General features: G+C 41.1%; 1 protein-coding gene across 1 annotated transcript in view; it reads right to left on the bottom strand.

The window, feature by feature from the left end:
* Positions 1-26295, bottom strand: part of LOC144829539 (synaptotagmin-like protein 2) — a 739182-nt gene that overhangs the window by 406248 nt on the left and 306639 nt on the right. The window contains exon 3 of the mRNA XM_078688777.1: positions 21717-21868. Within this exon, the coding sequence (XP_078544903.1) occupies positions 21717-21868 (152 nt within the window). The remainder of the gene's footprint in view (positions 1-21716; positions 21869-26295) is intronic.

Consider the following 26295-nt stretch of genomic DNA (forward strand, 5'->3'; position numbering starts at 1 on the left):
CACTCTCTACTGTAAACTGTGGCTGTTCATTGGCCAATAGGCTTAGTAGTCACTCTTTAGTACCGCCCTGTTTAATTTTGTAACCTCCCATGGCATCACCACATTGCGTGTATTTTTACTCAGTAGGCTTTAAGAGGTGTGGCGCCGCGGCTAGGACGACTGACTCCGGAATCTGGGATCACGGTTCGATCCCCAGCACTGGCGGCAGATTAGCCCAGCACCATGTGACTCTGGGCAATAGCTTGCTTAATCTTCCAGATGGCCCCCAGCGCCTAGAGACCCTGACGGGTGATTGTGTGCTTTACAAATGTGGATTATTATTATTATTATATTATTATTATTTAATTACAGCCTACGAGCACTACTTTCTCAAATAGCTTTGTCCTGCCTGCTGTTGCATGAACTCTCCTAGCGCTTTAAAAAAAATATTTATAGCACGGGTGCTGAAAGCATTTGACAATGCAATAGGTCTTGCATTTGCAAGAGTTTAAGCTATTGGCATTATAAATTACAATGCCTTTTTCTATCTGTTTCAAAAACAACATATAAAAAAAGGCATTGTAATTTACAATGTCAATAGCTTAAACTCTCGTAAATGTGAGACCTATGGCATTGCAAATGCTTGTTCTTATTAGTTTTGTATTTTGAGTAGCCTTATCTTATTCGAATAAAAGACCGCAACCCTTGTTTTTGTGGGCAGTCCTCCTTTCATCCAGTGTGCTACGGAATTGTTGATCTGTTGAATTATTAACTATTAACATAGTGTACTTGGCATACTGGTCTCGTCAGGGATCCTGTGTCCCCTTTCTGTCCTCAAACCCTCATCCATAAGACGGCGCTACTCGGGAATTCTAAAGGTAAAGGGTGTGAGAGGCCCAGTAAGAGGAAGTGCATAAAGTACCAGAAGACTTCATACCAAGTATTTCTGCAAGTACCTCTGCAAGGAACAAAAGTGCTACTCTCTCAATTCACCACTTCCATAAGGACATTTGTCCCAAAACATTTTAACTTTGGTACCGACCTTATATTGGACAAGGGCGTGGGGGCTCCAGGAACCCAAAGTGTAGTGGAAGTGGCTTTAGAGGAAGAAGATGGCCAGCTAGGAGACCATTTTGGGGACTCACTTGCTACCAATCTAGAGTATGGCCCCAGACTCTCATCCTTGCCTTGTCTCAGTCTGCTGGCAGGCACATTGGTAGTAGAAGGGTCTGGAGTTCATCTTGGACTTTCGGGAACGGAGTAACTCTCCACTGTTGGTAGATCCATTTATCCAAATGTCAAACATAAACCAAGAATCATTAGGAATATGCATCGCTATCCAGCTTCTGGATCATCTTTTCTGCTAGATGTCATCTTACTTATGTAGAACACGCCACAAGGCATTCTGGAGGCGCTCGTGGTTGTTCGTTCTAACCTAGTCCTTCAGCATAAACATCTAAAGAGATTCACGTTGAGTAAGGCTCAACTGCATGCCAGTAGTAAAGAGGTCTGTGGACTCTATGGAGGGAAATGCCAATCAGCAAATGGGCATAAGGCTAGTACAATAAAGGATAGGGGCGTGCAGCAGGACCTGATGAGTCCTCGAGCCCACTACATATCTCAAAATGCCCAATATTAGTTAAGAAAAGGCAATATACTTTTCGTCCCTCAAGTTGTACTCTGGATATTATTACTGGAAAGGCTTCAGAGAGAGGAAAAGAAGAGGAATGGCACCCAGAGGGAAGAGATTGGATAGGGGAAACAGGAAAATTGGAAGAGAGGAATAGTGCAATCTCAAGAAAAGGGTTCGAGTTTAAAAAGGGAGAGATGCTCTCATTACCCTTCTAGCAGCATGACATCCATCTCTCCTGTGTCCCATCCGGTGGACAAATTAAGGCATAGGAGGAGCCAGTCCACCATGAAGTTTCAGCTCATAATTTTCAGGCGCTTAACAAGGGATAGGTACCTAAGTCTCTGCATGATAAGGGTAAGGGAAAATAGGATATTAACCTGGCAAAGAAGTCCTTCATCCTTAAACCAGGCACTTGTGTCTTTATGCTGGTTATAATCCGCCGGGGAGGAAAGCTAAAGAACTTCGCCCTCATTTGAGATGTCATCAGTGATGTCACTGACCATGTCATGAATGATCTAATATGTGACATCATCAGCAGTGGATTGCGGGTGCGCGAAATATAGTTAGTACAACTAACTATATAGGAGCAATTTCATTGGTTTTGTATGAGTAAAATGTCCAGCTAACTATAACACCACTAAAACTTATAGTTTTTTGAGTGAATTTCAAAGGTTTTTTAAAAACGAATTCCTAACTATATAACTCCTGAAACCTATGGTTTTTTCAGTGAATTTCAAAGTTTTTTTTAAATGCTAATTCCTAACTATATAAGGCCTGAAACCTATGGTTTTTTTCAGTGAATTTTAAAGGTTTTTTAAGTGCTGATTCCTACCTATATAAGGCCTGAAACCTCTGGTTTTTTCAGTGAATTTCAAAGGTTTTTTAAATGCTAATTCCTAACTATATAAGGCCTGAAACCTATGGTTTTTTCAGTGAATTTCAAAGGTTTTTTAAATGCTAATTCCTAACTATATAAGGCCTGAAACCTATGGTTTTTTCAGTGTTTTTTAAAATAAAATTTCCAGCTAACTATACCTGGTGTGAAACCTATGGTTTTTTCAGTGAATTTCAAAGGTTTTTTAAATGCTAATTCCTAACTATAACTGGTGTGTAACCTATGGTTTTTTCAGTGAATATATATATATATATATATAAAATTTCTATGGCAAAATGAAAGCCCTCATTTTGTTCCTTTTCAAATTAAATGTATTAAGTGTTACCACTTTATTCCAATCAAGATGACTTCAGGTGTGCCATACTTTTGTCATAAGTAAGACTGTTAGCGTTCTAGTTGTTCTTTAGAACACTCTGGGACATTCTGTCATTGGGCTATAGTTGGGCTACATCTGGCTGATATTTGGGCTACATTTGGGCTCTTTTGTCTCTGGTGGCCATCTTGGGAGACTGCATATCAGAATTTTTTTAATGAAATATAAGAGGATTTGAGAAGTCACTCAAAATGTGCCCTAATTTTTCTTTCTTCAGCACTAATCATAATTTCTATGGCAAAATAAACCCCTCATTTTGTTCCTTTGCAAATTAAATGTTTTAAGTGTTAACACTTTATTCCAATCAAGATGACTTCAGGTGTGCCATACTTTTGTCATAAGTAAGACTGTTAGCGCTCTAGTTGTTCTTTAGAACACTCTGGGACATTCTGCCATTGGGCTATAGTTGGGCTACATCTGGCTGATATTTGGGCTACATTTATTTTTTTTGGTCTCTGGTGGCCATCTTTGGGCTACATTGGGCTACATTGGGCTACATTTGGGCTCTAACATATATATAGCCCAATGTAGCCCAATATATATTTTTTCAAAGTTAATTTTCGTAAAAACCACTGGAGCACATATCTTGAGACATAGCAAAGGCACATCGGGCTACCAGTCCCTACAATTTTGCCAAGTTTGGTGGAAAACCATTCAGCCGTTCGGGCTAAAAGTGAGACCAACCGCCCTATGGAAATTAACATGGGGAAAACACATTTTGGGACCCCCCTTTTATCTCGGCCCCCGCTTGACGGATCCCCCCGAAACTTTCAGGGAAGGAGCGGAGCGCCGCGAGGCAAAGTTAAATAAAATTTCAGGAAGATTCCTCAACCGGCGCCAAAGTTATTCCCAATAGAATGTTGCGATTTCCCTATGGAAAACAATCCTAACTATATATACCTACTGGCTATCGCCAGTAGGTAATATGTGTATATATATACATATATATATACATATATATATATATATATATATTCACTAAAAAAAACATAGGTTTCACACCAGTTATAGTTAGGAATTAGCATAAAAAAACTATTAAATTCACTGAAAAAACCATAGGTTTTACACCAGTTATAGTTAGCTGGAAGTTTTACTCGCATAAAACCATTGAAATTCCCACGTTATAGTTAGTTGGACTCACTATAACTTGCGCGTGCAATGCACTGCTGATGACGTCACATATTACATCACTCATAACATGGTCAGTGACATCACTCATGACATCACTGATGACACCATCCAGTGAATGTGTCTATTTTTAAAAAATAATTATGTATTATATATGTATATGTAAAAGTTGATGGAAGAATAAATGTTTAAATAAGTGTTTACATGGATGTTTTTTTAAAATACATATATTAGAGAGTAATGTTTAAATATTTAAATATATGTATTAGTGTTTCACTTTGTGTATAAGTGGCTGCATGGGTTGCTGAGTAGCTACATATGTATGTATATGGGTTATTAGATGTTTTTCTTAGTATCAGTATGAGTGTTTGTATGGTTTCGTGGGGGTATTACTTAGCACATAGATGCATGAATGACTGACTCTCTCTTTGTATGTGTTTTGAAGACAGCATTTGTGCAGGACTGTATGGGTGGATGAGTGTGTATATGTGTGTGTTAGTGAGTGAATGACTGTCTCACTAGTGTTTTTATCAGTAACTACATATGTTTTAATCTAGTATATGTGAATATTGATGTATATAAGTGAGTATATTTGAGAGTGAGGGATTGTAAGAGTTCCTGTTTAAATTAGTATGTGTTTCTATAAGTGATTGTTTAAGAGAGTAAGTATGTGTAAGTTTCCTTAGAAGTAAAGCGGTAGTGTGTGTATAGCTGTATATACAAATGCAATAGTTTATTTGCATGTGTGAGTATGTGTGTGAGTAACGTTTGGATGCCTGTCGTTGTGTAACAGGATGTATAGGTGTATCACTACATATGATGAGTGAGTATATGTATGAGTGACTATATAGAACTGTTGGTGAATGAGTGGATGTGTATATAGATGGTGGAATTATTGAATTGGTTGTTGTGAGTGGTATGGTATCTCTATTTTTTTGAAAATTTTAGTTTCTATTTTTGAATATGTGTTTCAAGGGTTACATTACAGTGAAAGGAGGTCTCTCACTCTGTCACAAGGATGGTGTCATCAGTGATGTCATAAGTGATGTCACTGACCATGTCATGAGTGATGTAATATGTGACGTCATCAGCAGTGCATTGCACGCGCAAGTTATAGTGAGTCCAACTAACTATAACGTGGGAATTTCAATGGTTTTATGCGAGTAAAACTTCCAGCTTACTATAACTGGTGTAAAACCTATGGTTTTTTCAGTGAATTTAATAGTTTTTTTTAATGCTAATTCCTAACTATAACTGGTGTGAAACCTATGGTTTTTTCAGTTAATTTCAATGGTTTTTTAATAGCAAATCTTTATAGGTATAAAAAATAAGAAATTGTAAAACAAATTTTATATTGTATAACTATGTCAATTTTTTTTTTTTGTTTTATTTTTGACCCTGGGGCGCTCCCGGGGCGCGTATCGGTGAACGCACGGGTAAGCGCAATGTTACGGCGCGCCCCGGGGCGCGTACCGGGGAGCGTCCCATTAGCGCTATTGACGCGATCGAAAACAACATCGTGACGTTTCGCGTAACCGCGTGATACGTCATATGACGCACTGAGTAAGCGCACCCGGAAGCACGCGAGCGCATATCATTGCGCAACGTCTTGACGCGCTTACGCCGCGCGCCCTGGGGCGCTCCCTAGAGCGCGACTACGGGCGCGCCCCGGGGCGCGTAGCATAAGCACGTCGGGTCATGTGACCTGAAAATAACACTTTTCATTGGTTGCTAACATTTTTTTTATAAAGAATGAAATCCCCACCCATTTCCTTCACTTCTTCTTTCACTTTTGTAACTGAAAGACCTGCCTGTTTTGCTGTCGGTTCTTTGTTGGATATCTTGAAGTATCATGGCTGCCAGACCATCCAGCAGTGAAGATGACTCCAATGAATTCATCGATGAAGAGCCTCCTCAGCCAAAATACAAAGAACATTTCATCTGGAATTTGTTTCCATACCTGATCACCAGAAGAAGGTAAATGCTCCAAAAGTGGAGTGCAGGATCTGTCACACAGTCCTGTCACGGGGTAACCCCAATAAAAAATATTCTTTTGGGAACTCCACAATGATTCGCCATGTGGAGAGAAGCACCCCCAGAATTTTGCCCGGGAAAGTGTCAGGGCTCTGGCACAAAAGGTTCCCAGTGATGGGGCCTCTACATCAACCGGAGGACGAACACCATCGGTGAGGGGGAGATCACAAGAGCAGGTTCCGAACATTCAGCCTGCATTTAACAAAGGCGCCCTTAAATGCAGATACTGTGATCAGCTACTTTCCTGTGGGGAGCAAAGTGTTCTGCTCATGGTTCGAGCATTGGAGAACCATCACTGCCGTTACCAGCCCTAATTTTTTTTTTTTTGCTCCTATTGAGCAGTTTCCATTCCCTGTTTTTGTTGTAGTTCTAAAAAAAGAAAAAAGAAGAAAAAACAAGTTCTTTTCAGAACTACCTCCAATTCTCATCAAAGAGCTATATTCTTAAAAAAATGAAAAAGAGTAAGTGAAGTGGAGTGCATTGATAAATGAAAGGAAAATGAGTAAGAAAGAACAGAAAAGTATGAGAGGAGAAAGGAAGTGAAGTAGGGGGACTGAAAGAAGGTGAGTATTGGGAACGAAAGTAAGGAGAAGGAGAGTGAACATGGGGAATGTCGTTATTCAAACAAAATGTAGAAAAGGAACGGGGGTGTGGAAGCGTAAGAAAAGATGCATTGCTGGAGTTGCATCATTTTTGTGACACTCTCCAGCAATGCATCACTTTTGCGCTTACAGATACGTCTGAAATACTGACGTATCTAAAAGTACTTGCGACATAATACGTCATATATTTAATGACGCATGAGTAGAAGACTGAAGGCCTCATTTATGAGGCCATGCGTCACTTTTACGCCACCGGTGCGTCACTTTTTGTGACGCACCAGTGCTGTTAAAAATGCACCTTATTCAGTCATATTTACAAAGTGACGCATCTAGGTAGATGCATCACTTTGTAAACCCCTGCGCCACATTATACCTACGTCAGGTGTAATGTATGCAAAAGGGACGTATTGACGCAAGAAAGGGTCGTAGAGGTGACGCAGTAAAATCTATGAGATATCACTACGTCAATTTTATGACGCTGTTGCGTCCAAATCTTGCGCCTGTTTCACAGCAGGCGTAAGACTGGTGCAGGCCCTTTCACATGGGGCCTGGCCCCATGTGAAAGGATGCATTGCTGGAGTTGCATCATTTTTGTGACACACTCCAGCAATGCATCTCTTTTGCGCTTACAGATACGTCTGAAATACTGACGTATCTAAAAGTACTTGCGACATAATACGTCATATATTTAATATGACGCATGAGTAGAAGAATGAAGGCCTCATTTATGAGGCCATGCGTCATTTTTACGCCACCGGTGCGTCACTTTTTGTGACGCACCAGTGCTGTTAAAAAGGCACCTTATTCAGTCATATTTACAAAGTGACACATCTAGGTACATGCATCACTTTGTAAACCCCTGCGCCACATTCTACCTATGTCAGGTGTAATGTATGCAAAAGGGACATATTGACGCAAGAAAGGGTCGTAGAGGTGACGCAGTAAAATCTATGAGATATCACTACGTCACTTTTATGACGCTGTTGCGTCCAAATCTTGCGCCTGTTTCACAGCAGGTGTAAGACTGGTGCAGGCCCTTTCACATGGGGCCTGGCCCCATGTGAAAGGATGCATTGCTGTGCTGGAGTTGCATCATTTTTGTGACACTCTCCAGCAATGCATCACTTTTGCGCTTACAGATACGTCTGAAATACTGACGTATCTAAAAGTAATTGCGACATAATACGTCATATATTTAATATGACGCATGAGTAGAAGACTGAAGGCCTCATTTCTGAGGCCATGCGTCACATTGACGCCAACAGTGCGTCACTTTTTGTGACGCACCAGTGCTGTTAAAAATGCACCTTATTCAGTCATATTTACAAAGTGACGCATCTAGGTACATGCATCACTTTGTAAACCCCTGCGCCACATTCTACCTACGTCAGGTGTAATGTATGCAAAAGGGACGTATTGACGCAAGAAAGGGTCGTAATGGTGACGCAGTAAAATCTATGAGATATCACTATGTCACTTTTATGACGCTGTTGCGTCCAAATCTTGCGCCTGTTTCACAGCAGGCGTAAGACTGGTGCAGGCCCTTTCACATGGGGCCTGGCCCCATGTGAAAGGATGCATTGCTGGAGTTGCATCATTTTTGTGACACTCTCCAGCAATGCATCACTTTTGCGCTTACAGATACGTCTGAAATACTGACGTATCTAAAAGTACTTGCGACATAATACGTCATATATTTAATATGACGCATGAGTAGAAGACTGAAGGCCTCATTTATGAGGCCATGCGTCACTTTTACGCCACCGGTGCGTCACTTTTTGTGACGCACCAGTGCTGTTAAAAATGCACCTTATTCAGTCATATTTACAAAGTGACGCATATAGGTAGATGCATCACTTTGTAAACCCCTGCGCCACATTCTACCTACGTCAGGTGTAATGTATGCAAAAGGGACGTATTGACGCAAGAAAGGTTCGTAGAGGTGACGCAGTAAAATCTATGAGATATCACTACGTCACTTTTATGATGCTGTTGCGTCTAAATCTTGCGCCTGTTTCACAGCAGGCGTAAGACTGGTGCAGGCCCTTTCACATGGGGCCTGGCCCCATGTGAAAGGATGCATTGCTGGAGTTGCATCATTTTTGTGACACACTCCAGCAATGCATCAATTTTGCGCTTACAGATACGTCTGAAATACTGACGTATCTAAAAGTACTTGCGACCTAATACGTCATATATTTAATATGACGCATGAGTAGAAGAATGAAGGCCTCATTTATGAGGCCATGCGTCACTTTTACGCCACCGGTGCGTCATTTTTTGTGACGCACCAGTGCTGTTAAAAATGCACCTTATTCATTCATATTTACAAAGTGACGCATCTAGGTAGATTCATCACTTTGTAAACCCCTGCGCCACATTATACCTACGTCAGGTGTAATGTATGCAAAAGGGACGTATTGACGCAAGAAAGGGTCGTAGAGATGACGCAGTAAAATCTATGAGATATCACTACGTCACTTTTATGACGCTGTTGCGTCCAAATCTTGCGCCTGTTTCACAGCAGGCGTAAGACTGGTGCAGGCCCTTTCACATGGGGCCTGGCCCCATGTGAAAGGATGCATGACTGGAATTGCATATTTTTGTGACACTCTCCAGCAATGCATCACTTTTGCGCTTACAGATACGTCTGAAATACTGACGTATCTAAAAGTACTTGCTACATAATACGTCATATATTTAATATGACGCATGAGTAGAAGAATGAAGGCCTCATTTATGAGGCCATGCGTCACTTTTACGCCACCGGTGCGTCACTTTTTGTGACGCACCAGTGCTGTTAAAAATGCACCTTATTCAGTCATATTTACAAAGTGACACATCTAGGTACATGCATCACTTTGTAAACCCCTGCGCCACATTCTACCTACGTCAGGTGTAATGTATGCAAAAGGGACATATTGACGCAAGAAAGGGTCGTAGAGGTGACGCAGTAAAATCTATGAGATTTCACTACGTCACTTTTATGACGCTGTTGCTTCCAAATCTTGCGCCTGTTTCACAGCAGGCGTAATACTGGTGCAGGCCCTTTCACATGTGGCCTGGCCCCATGTGAAAGGATGCATTCCTGGAGTTGCATCATTTTGTGACAGACTCCAGCAATGCATCACTTTTGCGCTTACAGATACATCTGAAATACTGACGTATCTAAAAGTACTTGCGACATAACACGTCATATATTTAATATGACGCATGAGTAGAAGACTGAAGGCCTCATTTATGAGGCCATGCGTCACTTTTACGCCACCGGTGCGTCACTTTTTGTGACGCACCAGTGCTGTTAAAAATGCACCTTATTCAGTCATATTTACAAAGTGACGCATCTAGGTAGATGCGTCACTTTGTAAACCCCTGCGCCACATTATACCTACGTCAGGTGTAATGTATGCAAAATGGGTATATCGACGCAAGAAAGGGTCGTAGAGGTGACGCAGTGAATGAACGGTGTTTTCCCCATGCTACGCTCCCCGGTACGCTCCCCGGTGCGCGTACCGGGCGCTCCCCCCGCGAAAACCCGAGGGACCCTTTTATGGCCCCCACATCAAACCTAGGGGGTGGGGGGGGTCTACCCTGCCCCCTTTTGATTATTTCCCCCTTTGTTTTTACCACCTCTTGTGTCTCGATCCTATCGAGACACAAGATGGCGGCCGCTCCGGACTGTTTAGAATGTTTACAGACACCCGAGAGCCAATCAGCTTTCCGTGCGCAAGTCGCGTGGCGCACCCGGAGCACTCCCCGGTGCGCGTACCGGGGCGCGGCTATAGATATATAAATTTTTTTGAACCTAAATTACTCAAAATCCTCTATAGCACATATCTTGAGACATAGCAAAGGCACATCGGGCTACCAGTCCCTACAATTTTGCCAAGTTTGGTGAAAATCCATTCAGCCGTTCGAGCTAAAAGTGCGACCGACCGCCCTATGGAAATTAACATGGGGAAAACACGTTTTGGGACCCCCCTTTTATCTCGGCCCCCGCTTGACGAATCCCCCCAAACTTTCAGGGAAGGACCGGAGCGCCGTGAGGCAAAGTTGCTGAAAATTCAGGCAGATTCCTCCACCGGCGCCAAAGTCATTCCAAATAGAATGTTACGATTTCCCTATGGAAATCAATCCTAACTATAACTACCTACTGGCGACCGCCAGTAGGTAATATATATATATATATATATATATATATATACACAAAGAAGAATGATTAATTGGCTGGAGGTTGTTGATTAAACTTTTCAAAAGGTTTTGGGAAACTTCCTGGAAGCCATTGTAATAATGGCCGGGGATTTTAATGCATGCCTGTATCCCAAATAGTTGAATGAGCATATGCAAGAGAAATTGGAATGTTATAATATACCCCCAGCCCAGCTTTTTTCCCACTGGGCACAACTAAGATGGAGGCAAGACATTGGGTCAATGGCTGGTAAACAATGGGTTGTTATATTTAAATGGATGATTTAAAATGGCATTCCAGCTGCTACAACGTGCTGCCATGGCTGCCTCGAGGGTTGTATTGATTATATGTTTATCCTAGCCTGGTAAAATGGACTTTAACAGAATTTTAAAGTAATGAATTATCACTGTAGTGATCACTGCCATATTTTTCCTAGAACCATAGGAAGTTGCAATGGTTTCGCCCTTGCATATAAGCTTCCCGCTGAGACTTACAACTCATCTTGATTCACCGCACCTCCAGCATCTGGCTTAGTATCAAATCTCAAAAAATATCTATGTTTTTCTCTGAGGGGAACAAGATAGAATTGAGTGGTTTTAGATTATCTTGAAAGATGTGATGAATTGTATACATTTGAGCCTTAAAAAGTGTGGGGTACGGGTAATGGCAAAGCTTGGTTGGATTCTGCCTGTCTGAAAATGAAAAGCCTTTTGAGAAAGGTATCTAAACAATCTAGGCTGAGGCTAGAGAGAGTTTATAAATAGGTAGTTGATAAGTTTGAAATCTCAAAAACAGGAACTACTTAAAAAGAAAAAAAACACTCTCTGATATTGCCAGGGAAATGGAGTTCTGGAGGTAATACATTCAGGAGATAGGAAAGAGTTCTGGTAGAAAGCAAATGAAACCTGTAATCCTTACGAGGGGCGCTTACCTGTACGATTGAGGAAAATAACTAGGTTACATACTTGAAGGGTTTATATGGCCCATCATCCATGTTGTCTAGTCCCTGGGTGGGCCCTTTTGATATTATGGAACCCAATTGGTTCTCTGTGAACGAGATAAGGTCGGTAGTTGAACGTATGAAGTTAATAATAACCCCTGGAACGACAATATCCCCACTGTCTTAATTAGGACAGCAATTGGTGGGCTAGAGTCTTTTCACATTTGTTTTGCTGGATAGTCATAATGGGGCAATATCTCCCTTCGTGGGGGGGCTCTATAGTGAAACTAATACTAAAAAAGGCAACGACTCGCATCCCTCACATTGTAGATTGATTAGCCTCCTGGATGTTGTCCCACTTGGACAAACGGGCATGAGAGAATACGATCATCCCAACTGAGCGGAGAGAGTTCTGGTAGGGTCATTCTACTGTAGATCATTGCATTGCTCTTTGGGCTATTATTTGGAAATCTTTGGAACTTAATCAGAAGCTATGCTGTTGCTTTATTGATTTCCTTATGGCTTTCGATACAGTAGACAGAGGTCTGCTCTGGGAAAAACTCTGGTCCTGGAAGATGCCATCTTAACTACTTAGTATGATCCAGACATCACATACTGATAATTGGGCACAGGTGGAAATTGACCAGTCTGGGAGATTATCACAAAAGATTCCAATTCGGAATGGTCTGCATAAGGGCCTTTTGGCTCTTTTGCTTTTCAGTCTCTTTTTGGCAGACTTACCAGCAGTCATAAAATTATCAAAATGATCAAAATCGATCTCTCCAAAAGTTGGGGAATGGCTTATCCTATGCCTGCTGTATGCGGATGATTTGATTCTGTTAGAATATACCCCACTTGGTTTGCAAAGGAAATTGGACTTCCTCAATGCACACAGTAAACAGAATTCATTAAAAATGAATCTAGAGAAAACAAAAGTAATGTTTTTTGGGACAAGTAAATCATTTTAACTGGACTTTGAATTCAATAGTTGTGGAAGTGGTGGACACCTATAAGTACTTGGGGTTGCCCTTTCATGGGAATTTAAAGTGGGATGTTCACATGGAGAGTGTCAAGTCCAGATTCATGTTACAAGAAGGGTGCCTGTTTACGTTTAACTAGAGGTAAGGGGGCTTGGTACTCCCTCCTATTATGAAAGCCTATGAAGGGAAAATATACCCCCGGTGTTGTATGGGGAAGAGATTCTTACACTTGATCCCTCACGTAACTGGGATACATTGGAGGGGGTTGTTCCTGGGAGGTTACTGTTGCTTCCTCCAGAAACCCCAATACAGAGTATATATGGTGAGAACTGATTTTAGTTCCTTGGGATCTGCAGGCTAGTTCCCACATTCGGGGGTTTCTCAATAAGCTATCTCTAGATAATGAAGCTTTAAAGGTTTCCAAATTATGCTGGGATGAAATTCTTGCTAGCGAATGAAGCAGGCCATTGATGTTCAGCTTAGGACGATAGACCATAAATTAATGCATTCTTCATGGGACTCCCTTTTCAAGCAAACAAGTTCTGAGAGACTCATCTAGGCTATACTTGAGGGAGAAACCTTCCATAATGTTCACACTGAAGTCTCTTGCCCTGGAAGCTGTTTTACCTTTTGGGCTTATTTGCCTGATCCCAGGCTATGCAATGACATTTTAAATGTGAGACTTAGATGTTTACACGACTTTCTCAACAGTATAATGATTTACGGGCAGGAAAAGGTTTCCGTATATGTACCTTGAATATGAAATGTTCCTTGTGTCATCTTCTCATGGAAAGCATTTTTCATAAGTCTGCCTGCATTACGTTTTTAAGACCTCTATTTTTAAAATAGCAAACATATTCGAAGTTGGATGCAGTGGAATTACTGTCTGAAATGCGTTTTATGGATGTTGCACTAGGAATGCACAATTCATGTTTTTTGTTGCCAGTGTTTTAAAAATGGTTTGGAATAAGTTTTTTTTTTGTTAGAATATTTTATGGTCAATTGTCCCATTAAATGTATTGTAAATCTGAAAAATATTGTGGTCCGAAATATTGACATTATAATGGTAAGCATAAATATTGAATTGTAATGAACATTTTAATAAATGAAAGTAAAGGTTAATTATTTTTATAAAATGAATATATTGAAAAAGTTAAAAAAATTATTATTTCTAAAATATTAATATTAGAACATAAAAATATAATTAGTGTTTTTTTAAATCAATACTAATTAATATATATTTTAAAAACTACTCACCCAATGTTCCCATAAACCCAACAACCCAAATACAAAAAACATGTTACCATAATATATATTTTTTTAAAGTGAAATATAATACGAATATGAAATACATACATAACACAGTAAAATTAAACATAATAAAAAATATTACAGTAAACCAGATTTTATCTTTCAATGATATTGTTAAAAAGCAAAACATCTCCTTTGATATTTTTGTGTACAATAGTTTTATATTCTCGATATTCTGACAGCAATATTATGGGCAAACAATATTTTTGAGTCGATATTTAGGAGGAAAATTGTACAAAATACTACAAAGCAGAAGGGATGTAGCTTCCTCCGGGTTTCAAAAACTGTTTTCTGGGCATAATATAAATATAGCAGCAATGTCTAAGTCAGGAAATTCTGGTAATATCATTTTTCATCAAATGGATGGATAACCCAGAGACAATCCTTGCTGGAGATCAAGAACAATAAGGCCCTAGGCTGTGACCAGCAATGGAAGGACCCACATAGGGTGCAGTTCACGCATTAAATATAGTTATAGTCTTTACAAACTCTATCAAAGCAGCACAGCTAATAATACATGTCACATCTTGTCACGTAACTTTCTGGTCTGCGTGACCAAGATGTCATTTCAGATATCCTCATAAAAATAAAATTCTCCATTTAAGAAAATGAGGAAAATTAACAGTATCTCATTGAAAACAGAAGGTAGTTCCCTACTTCAGCATTGATGAGACATTAGATATACTCCTTTATCTCAATTAATGCATTGAAATAAAGCACAAGTGAGCTATACTATTGAAAGCTTAGTAACCTGGGCAGGCTCACAACTAATGTGTCAACAGTTACATACCTACAATGAGGCATAAAATAACCTGATGTGAATTGCACAGATTAGGCTTCTACAGATTAGTCCCTGTGGCAAAAAGAGGGTATGATGCCAACCAATAAAGAGAAATAGTCAATATTTTGATGGAACTTACAAATATTGAACCCCTAGAAAATAACCCACATGTTTCTCAATAACATTGTGAGGACTTACCAACCATCCTCAAATATAATATGTATGTTCTGCTGTTCCCTCTTTCTCCCATAATCAGCTTGCCACACTACTATAATGTACTACCTTCAAACATATGATTATGAAAGACATTGACGAAGCCAGCTGGTAAGGTTAAGCTTCTAACCTGTTTGAAGAGTAATGGTGGGTATAATGCCAGAAATTGTTTTTAATTATTGGCCGCTGGAATAATTACTCCTTAATCTGCGTCCGCAATCACATGAAGGAGAATTTTCTAACCCCAGCAGTCAAGAAACCAAAGACGGTCTCTGAAATATTATCATGGTACAACAGGCATATTTCAAGTCTACCTTTTTAGGCAAAATCTTGCAGAGAGATGTCACAAGACAAATTTCGGTCCGTGTTTAACAACCTGCTCCAAACCTCTTAATTAAGTCAAATTTCAAACAAAGTAGATGCAAGTTTCAAGGAGTGCCTTGGAGTGGATGCATTAGTCCATCCCTAGCTCATGCCAACCCAACAGTTTTGGATCAATAATTTCTAGTTCTTCATGGCATTCCCGTGGGACCTCCTTTTTCACCCGTACTATTGAACATTTATGTGTACCCACTGGAACAACACCAATTGGCCTTTTAGATGTATGCAAATGACAAAATTATCAGTGAACACAGCAGGGTGAGGATCCAGAGACCATGTTAGGTTAAATTGCATGAACGGATTTGAGGTTCCTAAATTTATTCTTAACCCCTTCACTGCGGGGTGTTTTCCCCCCGCTGTGCGGGGGGAAGGGGACCACGCGCGGCGCCGCTGTGCTTGTGACGAGCTCAGCTCGTCATGAGACACAGTGCAGCTGCTCATCACAGCCACACCCATTTTGGAACGTTCAACACAGCTGGGAAATTATCCCCGCGTGCGAACGTTCCAACGGCTGTGATGAGCTCAGCTCGTCATGAGTGCAGCTCCACTCAACGGGTTAAACACTTTCTGGTTATTGGCCTTTTATGAATTAATAAACCAAGGGCCTGATTCCGATGTCGGACGGACCGGAGTCTGTCCAACATCGGTCAGGAACTGTAACCGAACGACCTCCTGTCGTCGGTTACAGACCTGCAAGTAGGATGCGGCCGAACCCTGTTCGGTTGCATGCCTATACATTTCAATGAGAGCATGCATTCCAAATGGAATGTGTTAGAGACAGCAAAGGGCTCCAGTGCCCTTGGGAGCAGCAAGAGAGGCAGCTCCCTCCTATCCTAGTCCTGGCACATCTATCATGCTGCATGAAGCAGGGCCTGGACTGGTTACTGCTGTTTCCTGGTCCAGCGTTGAAGTCTGCCTGCCTGCCTGGACCCGGTCGGGGAGATGGCGCACCAGGATTGAAGGTAGGTGTAATTTTTTAAAATTTTATTTAGAACGTTTATTTATTTATTTTTCCTGCCACACCACTCTCCTTACATGCCAGCGGTCACTGGAGGGAATATGCTAACACCGCCACAAATTCCACGAAGTTCTGACCTGGATGTCAACCAGTTCGGGGGAAGCATACATCCCTGTTGAACCTCGAACTTGCTACATATGAGGTCAGACAGTTTGCCACTACCTGGAATCTTTACATCTGCCCAGGTTTCTCTAAAGAGTTTGTACCTTACCATTGGCAACCCTAGGAGAGTTCTATAGCATTTTTGGACCATTACTGCATCTAATCCTCTTTATCAAAGGAGGGGAGAAGTTCACAAATGCACAATACAGTGAAACCCTACTTGTATCAGGGCACAAATGGCAATAACTGCTAGGGCACTGGCATTGCACAGAGCCACATTACATACAAATTCTCATCTGTGGCACTAAAGATACTTTGAAGTAACACACAGATAATGAAAGGACTCGGGATATGCCTTGTAAAATAAATCCAGAGTACTTTGTGCTTTGTTGAGTACTTGAAACAAAGATTGACCTAGCCAATAGGTCTGTGTAATATGAGAACACAGATATTAGTAGTACATTAGAACATGACACAGGGGAGAGAGATAGCAAGATTGGAGAGAGTGGATTCTATTCTTAAAATATTGGTTCATGTACTTCAACTCAGGCACTCAAATGGAGGAGAAGGATACACCCAAACAGGCAACAATATTAGGTGAGAGATGAATACTTCATGTCGCTGAGCCAGCATGTCACTGACAAAGTTTGAAGCCAATGGCTGACAGAGACTGGTGGAAGAAAGCAAAAGGCTGTAAGGGGTGAGTGCAAAGCCCACCTCATGCAACAGGTCAGCTTGACCACTAAGCTATCACAACCCTGACCACAAAAATATCTAGGTTGTGATAAATTCATGGCAGACTGAACCACAATATGCACCCAGTCGCAGCCCTAGAATTTTCGTGGGGGTTGTGCTTATCTTGCTGTAGTGCAGTGGCTGTAATTGTATCTATCTTAAAATGGAAGACTCTGACAAATCATGTTTATTAAAAAGGCATTCTTATAGTATTGGCTGGCATGCCAAGGTCAGTGTGCGTCCACATTATGGATGATACATGAAGAATGATGGAATGGAATTATGTTACCAACTTCTGGGATTAGTCTGCTACCTATTTAATGATTAGCCCCTTTGCTCTGGACACCAACCCAAACTACACGGACACAAACACTGTTTTAAGAACAACTTCTAGCTGGCTAGGCTTCATGTTCCTTCTACCTCCAGTTTTGTTAAATATTGACAACTATCCAACTGCCACTTACAGGAAAGCTCTGTTTACCGAAGGCGAAGGTAAACACAAGTCAGGCAAAAGTCAGGCACAATGGTAAACTTGTTTTTTGAAGGTGAAGTTTATTTTTTTAAGCCGAAAATTAATGTTCTGCAACACATACACACATACACACAAACACACACACACACACACACACACACACACACACACCCACCCACACACACATATATATATATATATATATATATATATATATATATATATATATATATATATATATATATATATATATATAATATATTCACAACAAAGGCTCCAACACGCTTGGGTGCACAAGACGTATTTGTTTATTGTGGCAGACATAGGTAAATATATATATATATATATATATATATATATATATATATATATATATATATATATATATATATATATATATATATATATATATATATATATATATATATATATATATATTCACTGAAAAAAACAAAGATCACAGGGACGTTATAGTTAGGCTCAGATTTCACTCGTACAAAACCTTTGAAATTCATCAGTTATAGTCACCTGGGCTAACTATAACACTTGTGCCCCCACAATTCACTGCTTATGACCTCACATCTTACATCACTCAGGACATGGTCAGTGACATCATTGATGACATCTCAAACGACATCACTGATGACATCATCCAGTGAGTGCAATGGTTGTATGGATGTGTAAGTGGGTGTCTCACTGGCTGTATAGATGAGTGAGTGGTTGTGTCAGTATCTGTATGGGAGAGTGACTGGATGTGTAAGTAGCTCTATTGGTGGGTGACTGCGTGTGTAAGTGGATGCATTGACTTAGTGTGAGTTGGTGTGTGAGTGAGTGTACAGGTGGGTGCGTGGGTGTGAGTGCTTATATGGGTGTGACTGGGAGTGTTAGTGACTGTATTGGTGAGTGAGTGGATGAGCCAGTGACTGTATGGGTGAGTGAGTGGGTACATGAGTGGCTCTATGCATAAGTGAATGGCTGTGTCAGTGATTGTATGTATGAATAAGTGGGTATATGAGTATCTGTATGGATATGTGAGTGGGTGTGTGAGCAGCGGTATTGATAAGTGAGTGGGTGTGTGAGTGGCTGTATGGATGAGTGAGCAGGTGTGTGGATGGCTGCATGGGTTAGTGGGTGTGTGATTAGCTGTATGTGTGAGTGAGTAGCTGCATCAGTGACAATATGGCTGAGTGAGAGGGTGTGTGAGTGGCTGCCTGGGTGAGTGGCTGTGTCAGTATGGGTGAGTTAGTGGGTGTATGAGTGGCTGTATGTGTGAGTGAGAAACTGTATCGCTGACTGTTTCGGAGAGTGTCTGATACATCAGTTACTGTATTGGAGACTGAGTGGATGTGTGAGTAACTGTATGGGTGAGTGAGTGGGTGTGTTACTAGCTGTAGAGGTGAGTGAATGGGTGTGTCAGTGACTATATGAGTGAATGAGCTGGTGTGCGTGGTTGTATGGATCTGTGAGTGGTCATGTGATTGGTTGTATAGTTCTGTGAGTGGGAGTGCCAGTGGTTGTATGGTTGTGTGAATGGCTATGTGAGTGTTTGTGTGGGTATGTGAATAGGTGCACATATAGTATGGGGTGTGAGTGGTTTTCTGGGTGATAGGGAGCGAGCTGTGGATGTTCATCCATTTTCAGCACCAATAGCCCCCCAATTGTGATGTTCACCATGAAGTTCAGAATAGCAGTAACTGTTCTACTCTTTAACTGTATCTGTTGTCCCCCCTGTTATTGACCATCAGGTCCAGTGACACTGGAACAGTTACTTTATAAAAACGTTCTTTGGAACCCAAAAAACGATCATTTTCTATGGGCAGATCACCTAGTACACTTTTTGGGTGGTGAGTGTTTATACTTTTTTGTGGTTTGTGATATTTATGGGAGATTCTCAGTTGCCTGTACTGAAACCCACTGCTATTGAGCAAATAGGACAACAGCCTCTTGTTTCACAGAGCATCTGATACACTACTACATTTTACATGGTACATATAGTTCCATTTCCCAACACTGTAAACTGTCATTATAAGAGGACTGAGACATGAATGCTATCAAGGGTAGCCGAAAACTCATAAAACTACCTGCATAGGAGAACATTGTACAAAAGGCCATACAACTGTTTTGGGGCATTGTTCTGCCCTACAAGATGCTAGAACCATCTGGCTTGTTTTTTGTTCATAATGTTATGTTGTCCTGTATTTACTAATGTAAATAAAGACCTAGGGCCTTATTTAGATCTTGGCGGACGGGTTACTCCGTCACAATGGTGACTGTTATCCTGTTCGCCAAAATAAAAATCTCACAGGATATAACGGGATTTATATTTCGGCGGACGGGATATCCCGGTTATGACGAAGTAACCTGCCTGCCATGACCTAAATCAGGCTCCTATTGTTTTACAAGGTATGTACAGTCATAACGGTCCACTCAGCATGGAATCTGTTTACAGAAACAACCCCCAAAATGGGGGTGTTCTGTAAAAACAAAAAAATAAATATCAAAATATCACTGATATGATAGGAGTTCTCTCTTAGTGCATTAGGGACATTTCTACAATTTTCTTGAGTCAGAATCCTCACACTAAGTAGCGGGGAGTTTGTTCTGATGGATAGACCACTGACTAAAGGTTTTCAACACTAAAGCCAGCTGAGGTCCCACCATCAAAAGCAAGCCGCCCCCACCTCAAAAAGAAGTAGAGGTGGCCTAAATATGTGCAGACGATACATTTGTTGTTTTTTTCTGGATGTTCCGCAACAACCATATCCTAAATGCTCCCACTCCCGATTTTGACTGGGCCTTGTAGTTTGTGGTGTGTGACTACTGAGTCAGATAGTGTCCGAGGATCTTAGGAATTCTTTAGGGCTGTTCCAAAACTATATAGAAGTTTAGTGAAGAAGACCATCTTCTGTCAAAAAAATTTAAGCAATGCCATAAGCTATCAACACTGGATCATGATCTTGTCAAAAAGATGTTGAAATTCTCCATGTTTGCTCTGGTTTGAAAACTCAAATATCTAATGACTCCCGATTGATGGCTTTTTGAAATCTCACAAATATATATCTTTTTTCACAGTGACATCATAAACCTTACCAAGTAGTACCTTTACCCAAGTATCAATATCTACTGGAAGTTCACATAGTCGAGTCAGTGGCAGGGTAAGCACCCTTGGGGAAAGTACATCTATAAAATGAATATATTGTTTCAACACTCTTTATTCAGTATTGACAGAGTGTGTAGTTGTACCTTTCCTAGTGTAAATCATAAGAATTTATGTATGCGTTTCTTGATTTATTTGTGATGATTTGCAAGTCGCAATATATTGGCAGGTCGGCACAGTGTTAGAGATTTTCACATGCTTCCATGTGTTATGTCAGCAGGGCCTACTACTTGTTTCTGTACAGTCAAAATATATGCTCTGATACACATCTTGTTATCTATTGGCCCCAGAAAGAAATTATGCTATTACCAATAGTACCGCAGTTTTATATTTACAAAGCTGTGTTGCAATAAACATAAGTGAACATTTACATTTACATCTGAATATAGTGGATTTAGGAGCCATATGTTGGGCATGCTGGCTAAACAAATATTATGTTGTTATTGATTAACTAATTCAGTTTTCTATTGACATTGAAAATTGTCTACACATGTTTCCCTCTATAAATACTGCATAAGAAGGAGATTTCAGACTGTGTTACTTGCCACAAGATAGGGATTTTTGCTGAGGATCCTACCAGGCTCATAGATCTGCAGTCCACACAACAGGATTAATACAGGCACCCAATGTTGATGCTAAATGCACCTAGCAGTAGGCTACAATGTAATAGTGATGGATGATCTGGATCCACTCATTGTTACCACTTAACGACAAATGCCTCTCAAAAATATAGTTCGTATGATTAGTGCCTTCCCATGCAGAGTTACTTCTGTGGTTCCATTTCATCACTTACTTTGTGCTTTGCTCTTTTTCTTCCTGATTGAAGCCCGCAGAAGATCAGACCCATGTAAATCCTCTTCAAAGCGTTTAGCTTTCACATCATGAAACCATTCTCCCGTTACAAACTTTTTCTTCTTTTCGTCTTTTAGCGAGCCTTGCAATCGTCTGAAGGAACAGAAATAAAAATAAAAATGAAAAATTAATCACCGTCCTTGCAGAAAGCACTCAAAGTTGAATTTATTGTAGGCTGGAACAACAATTTATCATTCATTATATATATATATCATGTGATCAAGCCTCTGGCTAGAGGCGAAACGCGTCATGCGGGCTTGCTGGGTGTTATTCGACAAACTGGAATAAAACACTGATTGCACCAGATTTTTGGTTCTGACGTGTTCGTTTTTGAAAAGCAGTCTGAGCAGAAGTGACTGTGATGCAGCGGTAGCAGCGTCGAACGAAGAGTGAGGATATATATATATATATATATATATATATATATATATGTATATATATATATATATATATATATATATATATATATATATACACACATATATTCATATATATGTGTATATGCAAATATGTGCATGTACACCTGTGCCATGTGGCACACATGGAATGGAATGGAATGGAATATATACTTGTATAGCGCAAACTGTCACCCTGCGGGTATCCTGGCGCTTCGATCAAGAGGTCAACCAATCGACATCTAATTTACGGCTTTCACAGAGAAGAAGAATCAGACCCTAGGTAATAGCCATGTTTTATTGTTCTTCCTAAACTCAGGTAAAGAGTCCTTTTGTCTGATATTCTGAGGAAGCTTGTTCCAGTGGAGAGAGGCGGTCACACTAAATGCAATCCCTACACTGTGTATGTCTAGAGTGTGTGTAGGTGAAAAGCCAAGAATCCCTCCACGGGATGATCAAGCCCATTACCTGGAGGAGGAGAATGTACAACCCCCATCTTGGTCACAAATTAGACACCTGTCACGGACATGTCAGTCATGTGTTCTGAAAAGCCACAGCACAATGTTATTGTGCAGGAAAGGCACAATGTCAGGAAATGTGCAAAGCTATTACATGGGCCTAACTCGGGCACATAACACATTGAATTTCTAGATTTTTTTGTAATGTTAAGTAAGATGTCCATCATAATGCACGGCAGGGGGGATGGATACAGGGTCCGGCCTGGCATTGTCCATTGTGCTGCCCATTCAAAAGCTTGCTGCCTCTGCCCCTCCCCTCCTTGCCCTCAATTGTCCATGTCCATACCCCTGCCCCCTCATTCTAGCCCTGTTTGGCCATTGCTCTGCCACTGCCCTAAATGACCTTCCTCCCATCCTGGATCGTTTAAACCTGGGAGTAACCAGCAGACTGGTGGTTGAAGAGCGGAGTTGTCTTTTTGTGCTGGTACCAAGAGAATTTTTCTTGCAAGGGGATGGGGCCCGTGTCATGTACCGCTCTGTGAACCAGGCATAGCGCCTTAAACTGGACCCTTTCCTTGATAGGGAGTCGGTGTAGTTCTCTTAAGGCTTGGGTAGATGAGGCGCTGCGCTGCCTATTCAGTGCTATTTTTGCTGCTGCAGACTGGACTCTCTGCAACCCCTGAAAGATATATTGTGGGGCTCCCAAATATAGGGAGTTGCAGTAGTCCAGTCTGCTAAGCACCTTGCTTCTCACCACCACTGGACCACCACTGGACGCAGTTCCTCTGGTAGTAGTGGAAGCAGCTGACGCAGCCCACCTAGCACCGAAAAACACACCCTGGCAGTTTGGTTGGCCTGTGATTCCATTTGGAGGTCGCCATCAATTAGTACCCCCAGGTTGCGTACTGTACTAACTGGTATCAATGGTTCCTCCTCCGGAGTTAGTCTCAACTCGAAAGGGATACTGTTGGACGACATAGCAGAGGAGCAGTATACTACCTCAGTTTTACTACTGTTAAACTGTAAAGAGTTTTCTCGGAGCCAACTAGCCGTACTACGCATACATTGTTGGAAAGTGTCCATAGATACTGCGTGTTTGCCCTCCAAAGAGAAAGCCAACTGAGTATCGTCAGCGTAGTTTATTAAATCAACTCCAAAGGATTTGATGATAGGAAACAGCGGCTGAAGGTATACATTGAATAGTATGGGACTGATTTCTGAGCCTTGTGGTACCCCATACACTACCGGGGTTTTATTGGAAGTGAACGGTACCATGGACACCCTCTGATGTCTCCCAGTTAGATAGGACCGCAACCACTGCAAGGCCTGCCCTTTCACCGCTATCCTTTCCAATCTCTTTACTAGGATAGGGTGGCTTACCGTGTCGAATGCTGCCGACATATCGAGAAGCACTAGAACAGATACATTCCCGTTGTCGGGCCCGCATGCGTAGGGTGTCCAGCATAGTGGTTAAGGCCGTTTCGGTCCCATGCCCTGGGCGAAACCCAAATTGGTCCCTGTCCAGGATTTGACCACCCTCCAGAAAATCGGAGAGTGCCTTACTTACTGCTTTCTCCCCTGATTTTAATTGGATAGGGCAGAAAAGAGATGGGTCTAAAACTAGCCGTGTTCGTTGGATCTAGGGATGGTTTCTTAATCAGGGGAGCTACCACCGCCTGTTTCCACTTCTCCGGGACTATTCCAGTCTCCAGGGATTGGTTGCAGATTTGCCACAGCCAGGGGAAAGATCCTTGTCCGAAAGTTTTCCAGATTTTGTGGGGCAAGAGGTCCATGGGGGATCCTGAAGACACGCTGTAGGCCAGATTGGTAAAGGAAATGTCAGTAAAAATGTTAAAATTATCCAGGGTCAATATTTGCCCCTGGTTCTTGGCCTCCATCTCATGGGGGCTATTGTCTACATCATTATTGCCCGTGGGACGAAGAGTGCCGACAATCTTGACTATTTTTACGTCAAAATAGAAGGCGATCTTGTCGCACAATCTTTGTGTGGCCACCACATTATTACTAAGGCAGGTTGGTGAGAAAAGCTCATTCACTATCTTAAATAGGGCTTTCGTCCCATTTGACGCCTGGATAATAGAGTTGGCATAGAAGTCTGCTTTAGCCTTAGTAATGAGTTCCTTATATTTCAGTTGTATTATTTTCAACTCATTTTTGTCTGATGGCAGATACTTCTTCCTCCTTAGGGCATGTATGTGTGCCACATGGCACACAAGCCCTAATCAGGGGTGCAACAGGGTGTCAAAGTGACACCCTGCCACCCTTGAATTTTTCGGTATTTACCGAATCGGTAATTACCGATTCGGTAATTGACATTCATTCCTATGGGCTTCCAGACCCATAGGAATCAATGGCAAATACCGAATCGGTAAATACCGAATCGGTAAATACTGAATATTACCGATTCGATATTTTTTACCAATTTTTTATCTACATTGCAATTACCGATTCGAAAATACCGAATCAGTAAAATTCGGTATTTTCGAATCGGTAATTGTAAATTACCTACATCTAGCCCTTAGACAGATATCATATGGGAGAAAACATTCCAGAAAGTGAGGGTGGAAGGTAAAATCAAGCACTCAGTTCAAGTGTTGCAAGAAAAGAAGAGGATTCGACATGCGATATGTGATAATCTAGAATTTTTGGGGGATCAAACAAAACTTTGAAAGACTATAAACAATTTCATAAGGGCCAAAATATTGGCTCAAACAATCAATCTTCACCTTAGTCCTTGATCTACTCTGAAGATCTGGGAAGCTGAAAGGGAGAAGAGGCAGCCCACAGCAGTCACCAAGAGAATAGCACTGCATAAACATTTCTTAGTAATTGAAGAAACGTTAACTCAAGAAGATATTCGTTGACAAGACATCCAAGATCAAAAACAAGTTGCACAGAGGGTTAGACAGGGAGGGAAGTATCAGTCTATGGATACTCCAAATTTACAAATGTAATGTCTACCCAGTTCTGAGGTCAGTCATGATGCCCTCCTACTAGCTCTCAATCATATCTTACAAGACAACATGTAAAACGTTGATGCTGGGCCTGCACAACAGCTTGGTATGTGGAGAGGGCACGATTTCCAGCACACTTTCTAGACATTTGTAGCTGAACTGAAAACTCTACTTAGAAAGTTATTGAATTATATCTCTTCTAGTGGCAAAATATCTTCTTAGCTTTCAGGGATCCTTGTTAGTTTCCTGGAACAGGGTAAGAAGGTGTAAGATCCTAATCTGATTACATTGCTTAACTAGGACTACAAGTTATTAGCCTAACTCATTGCAGTAAGTCTTGCTAGTCAAGCTAATATTTTGGTTCATATTGGGAAAATAGGCTGATCATCACAGTGCGCCAGTCCTAAACGAACACAAATTGTTACATTGAAGCAACTGACCTATTTTCAAAGAAACAGATTCCTACTGAAGCTATCCTACTAGATGCAGAGAAGGCTTTGGATCTTATAAGCTTACCAGTCTGGACATTTCTCGATTTCCCTTCAGCTCATTGGGTCATTTGCACATTTATAGGGCGACTCTTCCCACCATTATGGTCAACTCCACTTGCGCAGGAAAGATTAAAGCCTCTAGGGGTATCCATCAGAGGTGCCTGATATCATCAATTCTTTGTTTTAATTTATTCAGATGAT

This window comes from Lissotriton helveticus, chromosome 4_1, assembly GCF_964261635.1.
Source record: "Lissotriton helveticus chromosome 4_1, aLisHel1.1, whole genome shotgun sequence".
In the NCBI taxonomy this organism is placed as follows: Eukaryota; Metazoa; Chordata; class Amphibia; order Caudata; family Salamandridae; genus Lissotriton; species Lissotriton helveticus.